Here is a 13,648-nt window from a genome sequence, read left to right on the forward strand (position 1 = left end):
TCCCTGGCACCACCTCAAGGTGACAACACACTGCATTGCATGGTGTAGACACAACTAAAACTTCCAAACATAAGAAAACACACATGATTTGTATTTCTCAGCTGGTGAATATTTATTTAATATTTAATTCCTTTTCCCCCTGCTAGACAGAAAACAATATTCCTTAATGTTCCAAAATGGTTTGGGGCCAATTCCAGCAATGGGTACACTTTTTGTAGAACAGTTAAATACTGCTAACTTGAGTTTAAAAGTCAGCCCTGGGTAGATCCAAATCAAATTTGTGGTTCTGAGGAGAAGAAGAACAACAACTATGGGATTCTCATCTAACTGTTGCCTTCTAAGCGTCACAGATTTTCACAAGCTTTGCCTACAATTACAGTCAAGAATCAGAGCAAGTCCACAGCCTCAGCTTCTTGCCTGGTTTTGTGCCTTGTGATGAGAGCTAGGAGGAAATGGATCATTCATGCAAAGCTGCATAGAAGTTGACATTTTCATATGCTTTTCTTGTCCTGCCCCTCCACAGGCTTCCCCAACGCGCTTTGCATCTTTTTTTCTTCCTTGAGCACAGGCTAGCAGTTGCAGCCATGCCCAAGCAGCCACAGAGCTCAGTGCAGTACAAAAACAGCCACTCTGTGTTCTGTCAAAAGCTAACTGATGCATGCAAAGTCCAAAGCAGGTATGAGCCGAGCACAGATAACTGCCTCAACTTCCTCAACTACCAAAGCTTTAATCAAAGTAAACACCACACATCCAGCTCTAACTGCACCTTTAAAAAAAGGAATTATTTAAAAAAAAAAAAATCATAAGTTCAGTAACACAGCCTCAGCCAAAAAATTTCTTCCAGGCCTGTTGTAGTTTCCGAGATTAACCTTTAAAGCTTTAGCCAACCTAAGCTAGGCTGCTATTTATATATTACACGTCATAGGTGTCTGTATAATACATGATAGAACAAAATACACAGAGAACAAGTGCTACAAATCCACATATTCTCCTGCATACTGTGGTGACAACACTAATCCTTCTCAGCCTATGTTTTCACTCTCCCATCAGCTCTTCTTCCAGGAAGACTGGAATACAAACAAGCCATGCAACATGCTCTGAGGGTCAGAGTTCAAATCATTTTCTCCTTACATCTTGATTTGCATAACTGGAAAGATTTCTGTCAACTTTAAACTGCTGCTCTTCCTGAGGGTATAGAGCATCACAGGTTTGAGTTGTTTTGCTTCTTCACCTCCTTTTAAATAATAGAGATGTCAGACATACTACACAATGCTTGAGAAAAGAGAAAGTGATTAATAGAAGGATATACATCTTAGTACAACAGTCACTCATTCGGCACTCACTGTTCTTTGTCCGTGATTGCCTGCAGAGTCAGAGGCTCAAGGACAAATGAACAAATCTTCCTAGGTTTCCCAGAGAGAAAAGATGGAAAAAAATGGAAGCAGAAAAGGCTGAACATTGCTAAGTTTAGCAGGTTTCAAAACAGTTCAGTTATGAATCATATCAGATCACCAGGTCTGTGGGATTTTTCCCCAGAAACCATGATCAACCCTAAAATTATAGGGTTGGACCTTTATTTATCTGTATTGTACGTACATGTTCACTATAGCATTAAGTTCACCTTAAAACAAGGCACACCGTCTCCTAATAATGCCTAGGATATCTAAAACATCCAGCTCCAGCCAATTTGGAGCTAGTGATTTAATCTCAGCTCTCACAAAAATGGCTGGGAATTACAAAACCACCAGTCATCTTGGGGACAATCAAGAATAATCTCAACCCTAGGCTAATATAAATCACCAAAAAAACCCCAAACCACTCACAAGCAAAATTAGGGCACTCAAGGGCAGACCAGCATATGGAGAATGAAGAATGAAATGCTCCCCTGTCTACAGCAAGTCCCAAGTATATCTAATTTCTCGCTTAGTCATAACAGTATAAAATCCTGATCTGTACTGGTGTCACAATCTGTCCCTAAAGAGACATGGGTGCTTTTTATGACTAGTTTTCACAGTAGCATTTGCAAGCCCAGTCGTGATTAAGTCCAAATACGCACAGACTGCTATCATCTGATGTCGCTCCAGCTTTTTACTGGAATTTTTAGTCCCCATATTTTAAAAAGCAACAAGTTACATTACACAGGTTTGCATGGATTGAGAGGCCCAGCAAATAGGTGTGAACATGGCTCCTACCAGCATACAAAACTGAACAGTTTAATTTTCATTTAAATAACATGCAAAGCATGTCTATAGTCAGAGCCCCAAACATATTAACATTCACTGATTTTGCTGTGTTGCTATCTTCTCCCAAGTGCTACCAAAAAAAAAAAATCTCACACCAAAAACAGCCCAAAACCCCCAACTGTTTGAGATGGGATTTACTCCAACAGCAGATTCTGCAAGTCAACCTACTGCAATGCATGTGTGCCAACAGAGAGAGCACTCTGGGATTCTCATAAATCCAGCAAAACAAGTCAGTGAAAAGTGTAAAGCTAAATTAATTCAGAGAGGGAGAAAAATGGAGGTGAGTGGTAACACTTACCCCACACAACTACTAAGTCTTGGAAGTTTCCCAGGGCAGTGATCCTGCCAGCTCAGTTGAAAGCTGCACGACACCCAGCACTTCGAGCAGCTTCTCTGATAACATTAGTGCTATTTCCAGAGCTCTCAATTCAGCATTACAATGAATACATTCACACTGCCTTTGGGTCTTGAAAATCAATCAGAACACACACCTTAGCTGCTAATTCCAAAAGGGAAGCTAAACCCAAACTGACAGTGCCAACCTGGAAAAGGTTGAATATTATAAATATTAAGGTCGTTTTCAAAAGCCTTCTTTATACGTAGCTGTGTTTTCTTAGCACTAAAACCAAAAAAATATTTACAACAACAAACATAAGAAGAAAAGTGGTCAGGAACAACTTCATAACTGTAAGAATGCTTTGTGGACATGAAGTGTTTTTGAGCTAACAAAGAACTGTTATGCAGGTTGCAGCAGAACCTGTATCTGACCCCTTAGAGGCTTTTAGTGCTTTGTTGCCTTTCTTAAATGTGAATACAGGAAAAACTACCACATACAGTATCCAAACAGTACTTACCCTGAGGATTTTGAGGGCTAAGAGATACAGAGCATAGTTGAAAACTGTAATCCTGAAGAATATTTAACGCAGCACGTATATTCCTAACTGATATCTTTTTTGAATGGGAAAGGTTGCCAGTAAATATACACGTGTTTAAAAAATAAATAAATAAACATTTATTTCTAACGTAATGAGCTTTCCAAAAGGCACAAAGATGTAGGTGTCTCTGACTTCAGTATTCAGAGTATCATTAATTGTGCATTTCCTTGGACAAAGCTGAAATCAAATTCACAATAAAACCCCAGGACAAACAAGCAAGATAAAAAGACAAAAATAGAACTGGAATTCTTCACAGAGCAACTATTAGCTGTTGTAAGTGAACTCTGCTCTTCACTGAAAAAGTTCGCACAAGTTCATTTACATCTGTCTGCATATACAGAGCTTTAAAATGACACGACAACACCCTGTATTGCAGTGCTAACTTTTAGGGGTTTTTCATCCTATAGGGGAGTTCATAGCCCTGAATTATGCACCTTAGTTTCATTACCTCTACTTGAAGAAAGCTAATTACCTCTGATGTTAATCTTCAATTGCCATCTGTCTGGAAGGAAAGCTGCCTAGATTAGTCAGTAGGGAATGCTGGGAAAGCTTATATGCTTTTCTCAGTGCTACACAGACACCAATTTAGAACTTTCAGACCTCAATCCTCTCTGAAGGTTAAACACAACCCATTTCCACCCCAAAACTCAAAAATGATGAATCACTGGGTTGTTTCAATTTCTTTTTTTAGGGAGGTGCAAGGGGAGGGAGAGTAAGAGGCTGGCTTTTTTAAAGGACAGTCACTCCTAAAACTGAGTCAAAGGTTCATTTCACCCCACCTGCACAACCTCTTTCACAACCCCACAGCCCTCTGGCTGGGATTGCCCTATAGTGGCTAAAATACCTGCAAGCCCAGCTGAGAGCCAAGGGATGTGCAGGCAGCTGGGCAGCCTTCCTGCCAGGAGCAGACCCCAACAGGCAGCCCAGCCCCTGCTGCCACGATGGCTTCACACAGTACCTGCTGCTGCAAATCATCACCTCTCTCCATCATTTTCATTTGTTATTTTCCAAGCCAAGTCTGTTTTGCTGCAGGTGAAAGAGAGTGTCGGATTTTGTTGTTTGATTCTCAGTTTCAACAGTCCTTAAATACTGCTGCAAAATGAACAGGAGCATTTTCAGGACTGTAGAATTTTTAAACAGATCAGCTGTCCTCCCCTACGTGCTCTTTGCTAAGTGTCAGATTTGCTCAAGGCTATATGTGCACATACGTCCTCTGAAGATAGGCAAGTAGTGGGTGAGCCCTGAGACGACATGGGGCTCACCTTCTCATGAGCCACAACAACAGGGAAATGGGATTTTTTCGTGGCACGGATCTGCTCTTTCATAACCAAATTGGCCCACGCTGCAGTAGGGGTAGGACATAAACTCTTATGTTTGCTTCAAAATAAAACTGGAAGTCCTGTAGAGCAAGATACAGTGTAAGCAGGACCTGCTGTGTTGCCCATTGACATCTTTTCCTTGCTACCCTGAGCACACCAAATCCAGCTCAGCCTTTGGCATCATCGTGTCCTATCAGATTGCTCTTCATGCCCCAGAAGACAGAACTCCATTAGAGCATGAAATGCAGTACAGTAAAAGGCTTTTTGTTCTGTTGTATCGCATGTGTTCTTAGCATGAAATGAGATTTATGCAATAACACCCTGTATGCATGTGTGCGTGTCCTTTCTTTCCTTCCCTATAGAACTTTTGAACCCCAATGGTTAATTTCAGTCAAATTTGACAGGAGATTAGGAACTTAGTGTTTGAGACCTCCACAAGTTTTGCAAAAGTAAACAGGCAGCTGGATAGAGCAAAGAAACTCTATAAGCTCATCTTTCATTAATGATCAGGAAGTCCAAATTATATCAGAAACCTGGTTTCATTTTATCTGCTTGTCACACAATTTTGTGGCAGAGACATTATAATAGCCTCTGGCCATTAAAATAGAAGTCCAATGATTTTGTAAAGCCTTGCACAAACATGTCAGCATCCAAACTTCCCACAACAGTTGCCTGAAGTTAAACATTTTAGTCACTTAAAAGCGTTAGCTGACTTCAGTCACCCAGGTTTGGAAAAAAAGCCACTCTGACATCAGCCAGTATTCGTTACAGGAAACATCCTCTGTGTAATCTGAAGAACGAGATCCATATTCTATTTCATTTGACTCTTCTTTCTAAAAAGTTTTGAACAATATTCTCAATGTAGATTAGAAATCTTTAAATTAATATTAATAATTAATACAATACCTAAGGTTTGAAGCTAAGCCATCTAAGAATTAATATCCCAAGCCGAAAATTAATTATGGCATGCCATAAGCACAGAAAGAGGAAGGAATTAAAACAGCTATTCCATTCAAATTCCTCTCGTGAAAATGAAATAACACTATTTCCTGAACATGTTTATCAAGAAAAGGCAGCCAATCTTGAGAAACTGCTCACGTGGTATTTACACCGACCAGTATTTTAACTTTCTGTCTACTGAAAACACAGTTTACGCACCTGGTCTGTGCTCCACTACACAACATGAGCAACACAGGCACAGAGGAATGCTCTGCTACATCAGACTAACATCCATCTAGCCCTCTAGTCTGTCTCCAGCAGCAACAGATATGCTATTTAGCGACTGCACATTGTGGGCACTTTGTGGTTCATTTCCCTGTCCACACATTCCCCCTGCAGAACCTACAATTGTTTACTAGGAAGTTGGAGGATAATATCCCTGCCTACTCCTTTTAGCATCCTTTTGTGGACTTGCCAATGTCTGTACTTGGGAATCAAGGCAGAAAAAGGACAGCAAACCCATCAAAGGAGACTGAAGTGGTACTGCTACATCAGAGCTGCTGAACCACAGACCACTTCACTACAGACAGTCCTGAGGTCCTCGATGTTTTGAGAATGGGGAATTAAAACTGCCACAGGTAGTTTATAAGACTGGAGGATTGGCTTATATAGTCTTGCAGATTCTCAGCCCAGGCAAGTAACAGTCACTGTGTCTCATTAAATATTACAAAGTATTTGGGCAAGCAGAGCTAGCTGCAGTTTTCCCTTAACTGTTTCCAGCGAAAAAACAGGCTTTTCCCAGCTAACCAAATGAGAGGGCAGTAACTTGTCTATACAAGGGGCACAATCAAGACTAGCTACCACATGCTAGCAAACCTTGTATCATTCACAAATACGGACAAATCCTAACTTGCTCTGGTGCTTCGTCAAGTGGATTTAATATTATGGCTCCATTTAATCTTGTGCAAGTGTTATGTTCAAACAAACCCTACGGGGTATCTCCCATCTACAGTACCAATCCTCCTCCTAGTCTGTCCCACGCATTGACTTCAGACTACCTGAAGCGCTGTGAAGATCGAGGTGATAATCTTTCCAGGGTATACTCAGACTTGACACTGGTGGAGGACATTGACAGGCAGGTTCAAGAACTTCAAAGAAATGGGAAATACCCATTTTAACTGCCAAAAGATGAATAAGGTTGTAGTTTCATTCAACAACAACAGCTCTTAAGCAGCAAGCACCTTTCTCCCTCCTCTTTGCAGGGAGGAAATCCCACAAGTTCCTTCCCCTCACTGACCCTTGTGTTTTGCTAAAGTGCTTTGTCTCCCTAAACAGGCCATTTCCCACACACGGGTCATTGTGTGGCCAGAAAACTGTAAGCGCAACACGCTTGCAAAACTTAGCTGCCCAAGAGGCAGCTACCTTAACCAAACACTAGAAAAAAGAAAGAAGATAATGGCCAAACCACACCTTCAATTAATTTCTGGGAAAGGTACTCCTCTGCCCCATATGCAGTATCATTTGTATTTTATCCACACACATATATATTTTGCATGGACTAGTAAATAGCTATTACACATGCATATTTCCACTGCCTACCTCTGTTAAGGCTCTGGGTAAACTGATGACCGCACCCCTCACACCCTTCTCATTTCAATGGTGGCCACAGGACTCCAAAAACCACCAATGAAAGCAAGCAGTGGCTGGCTATCGCTGTGCTACAAGAGCGTCAGTCTGCAGATCCAGTCTATGAAAGAGCTTTTCCAAGCTCTGTAGCAGCTGATCCTTATTTTAGTGTTTCTAACCTGTACTCGCAAAGGCTAGAAACCATTCTTTTAAAAGTGTGTTAAAGAGTCTGTGGAAATCTAAGACTGCTAGCTACCCCCCTCACTAAGTTTCCTGCTGGCTAGTGGCCCAAAAGAAAGCAATATTCCTGCTAGGGAAACGGAAACTTGCAGTGTAAATCAACAGATGTTAAGAAGAGCTTCAATGATTAAGTCTAATCTCATTTCATTCCTGTCTGGTCTTAAAACCGGTTGCTTGATTACACCATTCCTGCCCTCCTAACAGGAAGGAGAATCAGCTTTGTGGCTCAAGTTTTCCAGTCTTCCCTTCCCAGGCAGGGCAAGTGGGGGCTACTATTCAAGTTCTTCCCTTGCTCCTCCTGGCTCCCCACAGATGCTGGAATGTACAGAATAGCTCTAGCACAATGTACTCCAATTTTACTGCCGCTGCCAGGGACAGAAGCAAAGGCAATGCAGAACAGTGGCACACAAACTTCGGGTAATATCCAGGGGACGCTTAAAATTTGCTTGCTCTGTTGCAGTGCTGTAGAGGGTCTTTATCTTGAGGTATCAAGGCTTCACTATTCACAGAATCACAGAATCACTACGTTGGAAAAGACCTCCAGGATCAGAGTCCAACCATTCCTATCAACCACTAAACCATGCCCCTGAGCATCTCATCCACCCATCTTTTAAATACTTCCAGGGATATTCCCTTCAAGACCAAAAAATTACTGACTTTGAACACTGAAGAACCACCCCACTCCAACAAAAGGAAGTTCAAAAAGATGCGTTATTTTACAATGACAGGTACAGAATATATCAAGAAGCCCTACTGCAAAGTATTTTACCACATTCCACACCTGTATTTGTCCAATGCATTTTTCAAAAGGTAGTAATAATGCATGCAAGCTACATGTTCCCAATTTTTGTTTCACAGCACACAATAGTTTATGCTACCCATCACTTCTCAGCTTTTCAAGCTCTCTGCACAAATAGCAGCTACTGATATCAGTGATTAAGACGCTGAACTGCAAAGTGAGAGCATATTAATTTCCACACGCTACTGAAAGGTGACTTGTAAAGGAAAGAGCTTGCACATCACATTTTCCTCCCAATCTCAATACACATCAAAAGCTGAAGTTCCTCTGTAGCAGGAAGATAAAAGAAAGAATTAACACTACAAGAAGTTCACATAGCAAATAACAAAATAAGTAAAAGAAGATTTAACTTTCCTTGAAGACTACAAATAAGTACAGAATTAGTCATATATAACAGAGCAAAAATGGAAGTAGAAGAAACTGGATTAATGGGGAAGTTGAGGAGTTTTCTGTTCTGCTACAAAGCTCTTGGCCTTCTGTGTAGGTAGAAAATAGAAACTCTGAAAAAAAAAACAAAAAAAAACCCTGTACATTCAGTTACCCCATCAATTTATTTCCCAGTATTATTTACTGGCTTCTCTATAAGGCTAGAGAAATGGATTAATAAGTTATTAACGACAAATTAGTTGTCAGAGGCTTGATAGTTAAACTCCTCTTAAACACACTGCGCATTTTTAACAAATTTAACTGAAACAGTGCAAGCATCTGTAAGAGAAGATGTCTGTAAGGAGCGATATTTCAAGTAATCTTGAGCCTGTTCCTAAAATGCACTTAAACAGGGAGCCACAGCAGAGTATCTCAAACACACAGTAAAAACAACCTTTCATGCTTGTAAGTAAAATTACCTTAATGTTAAAACACAAAACAAACAAACCAAGATCTTGTGCTACAATTCAAACTATACTGTGAAGGGAAAAAAAAACAAAACCAAGGAGCCTGTCCTTACAAGACCCTTTGAGTCAATGGTGTGGACTACCTCGCACAGACTTACAGTGGTCTTGTAAGTTATATTTCCAAATGACCCATCTGATTGCATCCTTTTCCGGGCCAAAACACTTGAACCAATCCCCAGCAGCATATGAAGCAACACAAGAAGTGGAAAACCACAAATCAGCCAAAGCAGGTTATGAGAATTTTCACGAGCCTGTTACGGGGAAGACTGATTAAACCTTTGCTGAAAGGCACTGATAGTCTGCCCACAAACTAACGACCAAAACAAGCCCAGGACAGAAGTGTTAACAGCACAAAGATATCATGAGAAAGACCATTCCTAGTCCCTGTCTTCTTCTACCAAAAAATGACCACACAAGGAAGAAAGCAATCATCCATCCAAAACCCTCTGAACTCTCTTTGCCTCTAAGATTTCAAAGGTCTGAGGAGTTGGTGAAGAAGCACCTCAAGCACTTTCCCCTGTGAATGAGACCACATTGGCTGCTTTCTTTCCCTCCTCGGTGAAGGAAAGTCATTACTAAAGTCGTTATTTAGCAGGGCACACAATATATACCAAATTAATATCTCGCCGCTCACCTAGCCAAAACACCATAACTCACCTATTTCCCCACTTCATTACAACTTGGGACTCGGGCATTTGTGATCGTCCTGTCAGCTTTCAGATGTTGCTGTCCTGCCTACACACTCTGCAGCTGCTGCTGTGGACACTTCCCCACAGAGAAGCTTTCCTCCCGGTTTTTAACAGAGAGGTATTTGGACACCAAGAGTCTAAGGGGGGGCGATTCATACATTCCACAGGCAGGAGAAGTCCTCTACAGCCAGGATCACCCTCAGGGAGGCCTCAGGACATATCCACCTTTAATACTGCTGCTTTAATGAACAGCCATAAGCTTAAAGAGTAACTCAACTGACTGTTTCAGCTCAGCAGAGACAGACGTGCTAAAGAAGGTATTGCATCAAGCTGGAAAAAAGGTCCACAAATGTATTTCAGGTATGTGGGAGGAAAGAATAAGGATATGGCTGATACAATCCTGCATATGGAAGGAAACTTATTTTAGTGTCAAAAATATCACTTCTATGAACTAATCAGGTGGAAGTCTTTCCTGTACGGAAACGGATGGGAAGAAACCCTCACTCCACACGTTTCCTTTTCCTTTAAGTCCTTCCTGAATTTAGCTCTTCAGGCTTAGGAGTGACCGGTCTAGCGCAATGGCATTATCTGCAATAAAGGTTATGTATTTTTGCATATAACATTTTTACACGGTTGCACAATAGAATTGCCAGGTTAAAGCAGGTAACTCATCCCATTTACAAACTCTGTCCTCTCTAAATAGTTTTGTACGTGAGAGAATACCTCGGCACAAAGCGGGTCAAGAAGAGACGAGACAAAAACCCACAAAGAAACCTGGGCAGCAAGTTTCAGCTGGGGGAGCCGAGGCGGGACAGCCACGGAGCCCAGCAGACCAGCTGCTCATCTCGCTGGAAACCGCAGTTTGGGAAAGGACAGCGGGACTGATCTCACAGCCGGCAGCGACCGAAATGGAAACAACCCCCTCCCCCGCCCAAAAACCACCAAAATAAACGAAAAAGAAAAGCGGAGGGAACATAAAACTTGTGGTTTAGGGAAGAAAGGAGCCCTGCGTTGGCATGGCTGGCCCCAATTGCTATTGTTCCTTACCCCTAGGCCTCGGGCCTTCCCATGGCAGCCCCTCCCTGTAGGTACCATCGGAACCCGTCGCCATGGCAACGCGCCGCCACCCTCCGCATCCGCGCCCCCATCCCGCCCCCGAGAGAGGCCCCGCTCCCAGCCGGGAATGAGACCCGGCCCTTCCAGGGGCCCAGGGCAGCGCCCCCGGCAAGCGACACCTACATCGCCGGCAAAGCAGCCCTCCAAGGCTCCTTGTGGAGTTTTGCAAAGCGAGCGCGCTTTACCAGTCCTGAGCAACGCGAGGGAGCGATCCCCATCCATCACGTGCAGCGAGACAAGAGCTGGGACAGAACCGATTTCCCGCTGACATGCACGTGGATAAATTCTCCCAGAAATCTTAGGCACATTCATATTACTTTCCAAGGACCGATTTTAATGTTATTATGAACTTCACAACAGTCAGATCTCTTGGTGATTCGGATCTTTGGAGCCAGCTCAGCCTGACCTTGCCTTTGAGACAGGGCAAGGCTGCAACCAGAGGGGATTGCAGCAGACACAGCCGCTCAGCACAGATCACACCGAACACACGGCGTTATCAGCTCCAAAGAATGAACAGTGTCTGGAAAAACAGTTTTAAAAAAAAAAAAAAACCAAAAACATGCTATCAGAGGGCCATTCTGTCTAGCTTTGATGAACTTTAGTTTAAATAAAAATATTCCACTTTTTATAACAGTAACTACTCCTTGTATCACAAGGCGGGGCAGCAGCGCTTCGGCTTCTGTCAGGCTCATCCCCGCCGGTCACCGGGTCCCTGGTACCTTATCAATTATTACCAGAAAGTTCCCAGGAACTTCGGGGAAAGGTCTGGGACATCTCATCTCACCGGCTCTCAAGCCGATTAAAACCGTATTCTCTTCAAAGGAGGCGTGTAGAGGCAGGCTCCATCCCTCCTATAAATTCAATTAATTCCTTGAATGCTTCCAGCGGGGCACACGCTGATGCACGGGCACAGCCCTGGAGGATGGGGCAATCCACACCGAACAGCAGGGTCGATGGCAGCTGCTGCCGTCGATACTCACCCGAGGGACGTTTTAAACCTGGAAGCACGCACTGCACGAGGTTAGCTGGAAGCCTTCCCATCTGGAATAACTCAAAAGCGGGGCGAGCTGATGTCTCTCCCGGCAGAAATGCCGGCAAACCCGGGGCCGAGCGCTATCGCCGTGCCCAGGCACCACTCACACGATGCTCTCAGCAGCTTACAGGGCTAGCTACGCTTTTTAAAGCGCTAATATTCACTTACCAGTTATCAGCAGCGCGGGTATTTTTATCTTTAAATAACCGGAGAGGAGAGGACAGAAGTCGTCGCCCTTTATCAGGACTCTCCAGGCTGTCCTTGGCAGCCTCTCGGTAGCTTATTCCCGCACGGTAGCGTTGACGATAAGGATGCCAAGAGGTCTTTGCTTCAGTTGAGCCCCGTCTGCAAGAGAAAACGTAAAAAGGAAGCACGTTGTGTGCTGAGACAGAGATGTTACTCGGCTCGAGCTTGCTGAAATTCCTCCTCGATTTATACCAAAGCCTCACCCGAGGGGGGGAGGAGGAGGAGGAGAAGGAGGAGAGACTCACACGAAGGAAGCTGAAGCGCTGCTCCGTCTCCCCGAACCCAGCTCAGATCTAAGCGTCTCTCGGACAGATTCCAGCGCGCCTCCCCTCCTCCCGCGGGCCGGCGGTTCATCCAACGGCCGCAGCCTCCCTGCGCCCGCCCCACAGCCCGGGGGAGGGCTGGGAGACCCGTCCCCGCCTCCTCAGCCTCCGGGAATTAGCAGCTAATTAACAAAACCATTGTTGAGCGGGGCAAGGGGAGGTGGGGAAGCCGTGCGAGACGAAAGCCACATCGGTTGTTTCAGGTGAAGGATTTTCTTTCTCCAAGTGCGGTGCCCCTGCGAGAGCCCTTTTGATGAGCCGCTGCCGGGGGCAAAACGAAGCCTCACCCTGGGTGAACAACCCGGGAGAGAGTCATGGGGCTCCTGGAAAAAAAAGGAAAACTTCTCCCCACAGTATAGAACACAACCGCGTGGGACTGAGCACAACTACTTGAAAAGACAGCTTATCATTCTGCCAGGGATAAAGGGGATGCAAAACCCCATCAGTTTGTCCTGAATCGTGCGCTGCATCACTGTCATATTTTGCCCAGAGGAGTGTATCATGCTTGAAGGAATCTGAGGGGTTCATATTTTAATTGTCCAGTTTCAAATGTTATGATCCTGATCACTTCTAATCCAAGACTTTTCCATGATGCTTCAGGGAGCTTGCAGTATGTTTTTCAGCATTGTATCGGATCAGGATGCTTCCTTCATTGGAAGAGCAGCTCCTCGGCTTTTTGGTGGCTGTCACTGGGAATGACTAGACGCAGAGCCTGTTCTCAGCGGTGCTTTTATACAGCCTGTATGTACATGTAATAAAAATAACATTAAAAGCAGGGAAATTTTGTCTATTCTTAAGGGACTATCCCACTCTGTAGCCTACTGAGATGGCTTTCAATGTGTTCTGGGCTGGAAACTAAAGTTCAGTCCTCTGTAATTTGTCTTTCCTTGAGCTGAAAATACTTTCTTGCTTTCGCTCCTTCTCCCATGAGGTTCCCGAGGTCTTGAAGTGTCACATCCTAGCCTGTACAAAACCAACCCGTTTCAAAGTATATAGTTAAATATCTGCCTTCTAAAATTAGTTTATTTAACTCTACTGTAGCATTTTCCTACTAGCTCTCATCTCTTCCATCCTTACCCTTCAGTTCACCCAAGTATTATAGACACAAAAGCAATTAAAAAAAAAGTCATTAGAGTTGCACAATGAAGGAGTCAGAAGTTGGGAAATAGCAGAGGATAGGTTATGTGACTTCACTTTGCTCCCTTGCTCATTCCAGTGTCATTTTGTTGTGGCCTTGGTTTGGGTTT

General features: G+C 43.6%; 1 protein-coding gene across 6 annotated transcripts in view; it reads right to left on the reverse strand.

Annotated features, from left to right (window-relative positions):
• ST3GAL6 (ST3 beta-galactoside alpha-2,3-sialyltransferase 6) overlaps positions 1-13,133 on the reverse strand; it is a 46,616-nt gene extending 33,483 nt beyond the window's left edge. For 2 of the 6 annotated variants that reach the window (XM_054080221.1, XM_054080060.1), the window contains exons 1-2: positions 12,324-13,133; positions 12,001-12,177 (exon numbers count right to left, since the gene is read on the reverse strand). Coding sequence is in view for 2 of the 6 variants with exons in the window: in XM_009556954.2 (XP_009555249.2) it covers positions 11,780-11,840 (61 nt within the window). In the remaining 4 variants the exon portion in view is untranslated. The other 4 variants (XR_008452328.1, XM_009556956.2, XM_054080141.1 and 1 more) reach the window with 3 other exon arrangements.
• Between the last annotated feature and the right edge of the window lie 515 nt (positions 13,134-13,648).

The sequence above is a fragment of the Cuculus canorus genome, chromosome 1, assembly GCF_017976375.1.
Source record: "Cuculus canorus isolate bCucCan1 chromosome 1, bCucCan1.pri, whole genome shotgun sequence".
NCBI classification, from domain to species: domain Eukaryota; kingdom Metazoa; phylum Chordata; class Aves; order Cuculiformes; family Cuculidae; genus Cuculus; species Cuculus canorus.